Below are 2,311 nucleotides of genomic sequence, written 5' to 3'. Positions count from 1 at the left end.
TCCTGCTGTGGTTGTGTAGTCCTATCCGGGACAAACACTCCCTCTGGCAGGTGCCGCAAATGTAGCGAAGACTTTGCCTGGCTGGTTGTAAAGTCATAGTTTCTTGTTGACGTCTTTTCTTGTCTTTCCATTTCTCCTCTCTCCCTCTGTCACTCCTTTGTGTTCCCTCTTCTATGGTGCGCCGCCAATCTCCACGGTTGCTGGCAACCGCTTCCCAGTTGCAAATATTGTTATAACATGCCTTCATGTCCCTTTTGCAAACATCCTTGTATCATAAGAATGGTCTTCTAACAGACCTAGCGTTCCTAGCAAGCTCTCCATAGAGTATGTCCTTGGGGATTCTGCCATCTTCCATACGACTAACATGTCCAAGCCATCTCATACGTCTTTGTGTGAAGAGTGCAAACATGCTTGGTATTCCTGCTTGCTTGAGGACATCTTTGTTGGGGACACGATTCTACCATTTGATGCCAAGGATTTTCTGGAGGCAGTGCAGGTGAAAGATATTTAGGCGACGCTCTTGGTGTGTGTATGGCGTCCAGGTCACACTGCCATACAGTCGAGTGCTAAGTACACATGCCTAGTAAATCTTCATTTTTGTGGTCTTGGTCAGCTTGTTTTTGTCCCATGCCCGTTTGGAAAGTTGGGCCATCACAGCAGCTGCCTTGCCAATGCGTATATTGAGCTCGGCATCAAGGGATAGGTTGTAGGTGACGGTAGAGCCAAGATAGGTAAACTTCTCCAACTCCTGTAGTCTGTGGTCTTCAATATGTATGTTTGGGATGTCTGATGTAGCCTGACCCATGATGTTGGTCTTCTTGAGGCTGATAACTAAACCAAAGTCTCTACATGCTTGCTCAAAGCAGTTGAGGAGCCTTTGCAGGGTTTTTTCTGTGTGTGATACCAGAGCATCATCATCAGCAAAGAGCATCTCCTTGATCAGGACGCTTCTGATTTTGGTCTTCGCCCACAGACGCGAGAGATTGAACAGTTTCCCGTCACTTCTACTGTGCAGAAACACTCCATCATCTGATGTCTCAAAGGCATGTGACAGCAGCAGTGAGAAGAAGATGCCAAATAATGTAGGAGCAAGGACATAGCCTTGCTTTACCCCGTTTTTTATTTGGAAGGCAGCTGATGTTGAACCATTGTGCTGCATGGCGCCTTGCATATCATCATGGAAAGATTTGTTGATCCTCAGCAGCTTTGGTGGACATTCGATGTTTTGAAGCAGGAGGAAGAGGCCTTTTCTACTTACCAAGTCAAAGGCCTTTGTCAGATCAATGAAGGCCATATATAAGGACATTTTCTGCTCTCTGGACTTCTTCTGAAGTTGGCGCATGGAGTATTTCATGTCAATAGTTGATCTACTTCTTCTAAAGCCACACTGCGATTCTGGATAAATTCGAGAAGCAAGTAGTTGTAGCCTGGATAGGATAACGCAAGCAAAGGTCCTTCTAACAGTGCTGAGAAGAGATATTCCACGGTAATTGTTACATCACCACGGTCACCTTTGTTTTTGTAAAGTGTAATGATGTTGGCATCCCGCATATCTTGAGTGACTGTACCCTCTTCCCAGCATCGGCACAGAAGCTCGTGAAGGTGCCGAAGCAAAGCGGTGTTTTTGCCGGCTTTGATGATCTCCGAGGGGATGCCGTCTTTTCCCGAAGCCTTGCCACTGGCTAGGGAGTCAATAGCCTTGGTGAGCTCCGCTATAGACAGCAGATTGTCACGTTCGTACATGGCTGGCAAGATCTTGACACCCTCGATTGCAACCTCAGCGACCATGGTCTCCCGTGAGTAAAGATCCTGGTTGTACTCCACCCATCTATCCATTTGCTTTCCTTGGTCCTTGATGAGATCTCCAGTAGTTGATTTCAGAGGGGCTGACTTGGTTGTGGTTGGACCGAGGGCCTTCTTCAAACCGGCATACATCCCAAGGATGTCGCCACTGTCAGCGGCTGACTGGATTCTCTGACAGATTTCCTGCCAATATCTATTTGCACGGCGTCTGGCAGTCAGCTGGGTTTTATTTCTTGCCTTTCTGAGTTCTTCGAGTGACTTTGTAGATGAATCACTCTTGTATTGCATCAGAGCTGCGCGCTTTGCTTCGATAACTGGTTCCATCCCTGAGAGCCCACCACTGAACCAATTGGGTTTTGCCTTTCACTCATGCCGAAAGAATCTATTGATGTGGTATACAAAGCTTATATATATATCTATATATATATTCAAACACGAAAAAAACGCAAGGACGTGGAATAAGTACACTGTTATTGGACACTCATATATATATATATATATATATATA

General features: G+C 45.9%; 1 protein-coding gene across 1 annotated transcript; it reads right to left on the bottom strand.

Annotated features, from left to right (window-relative positions):
• Positions 1–1,350: 1,350 nt before the first annotated feature.
• On the bottom strand, positions 1,351–2,127 carry LOC106868849 (uncharacterized). Its single transcript, XM_014914290.1, has one exon. The coding sequence runs from the start codon at positions 2,125–2,127 to the stop codon at positions 1,351–1,353; it is 777 nt and encodes a 258-aa protein (XP_014769776.1).
• Positions 2,128–2,311: the final 184 nt, after the last annotated feature.

Source organism: Octopus bimaculoides, chromosome 7 (genome assembly GCF_001194135.2).
Source record: "Octopus bimaculoides isolate UCB-OBI-ISO-001 chromosome 7, ASM119413v2, whole genome shotgun sequence".
Taxonomy (NCBI): domain Eukaryota; kingdom Metazoa; phylum Mollusca; class Cephalopoda; order Octopoda; family Octopodidae; genus Octopus; species Octopus bimaculoides.
This window is presented reverse-complemented; position numbering and strand designations above follow the sequence as displayed.

Bases quoted from the DNA above. Each gene is read 5' to 3' on its own strand.
- LOC106868849 (XM_014914290.1), bottom strand. From the start codon at position 2,127: ATGGAACCAGTTATCGAAGCAAAGCGCGCAGCTCTGATGCAATACAAG.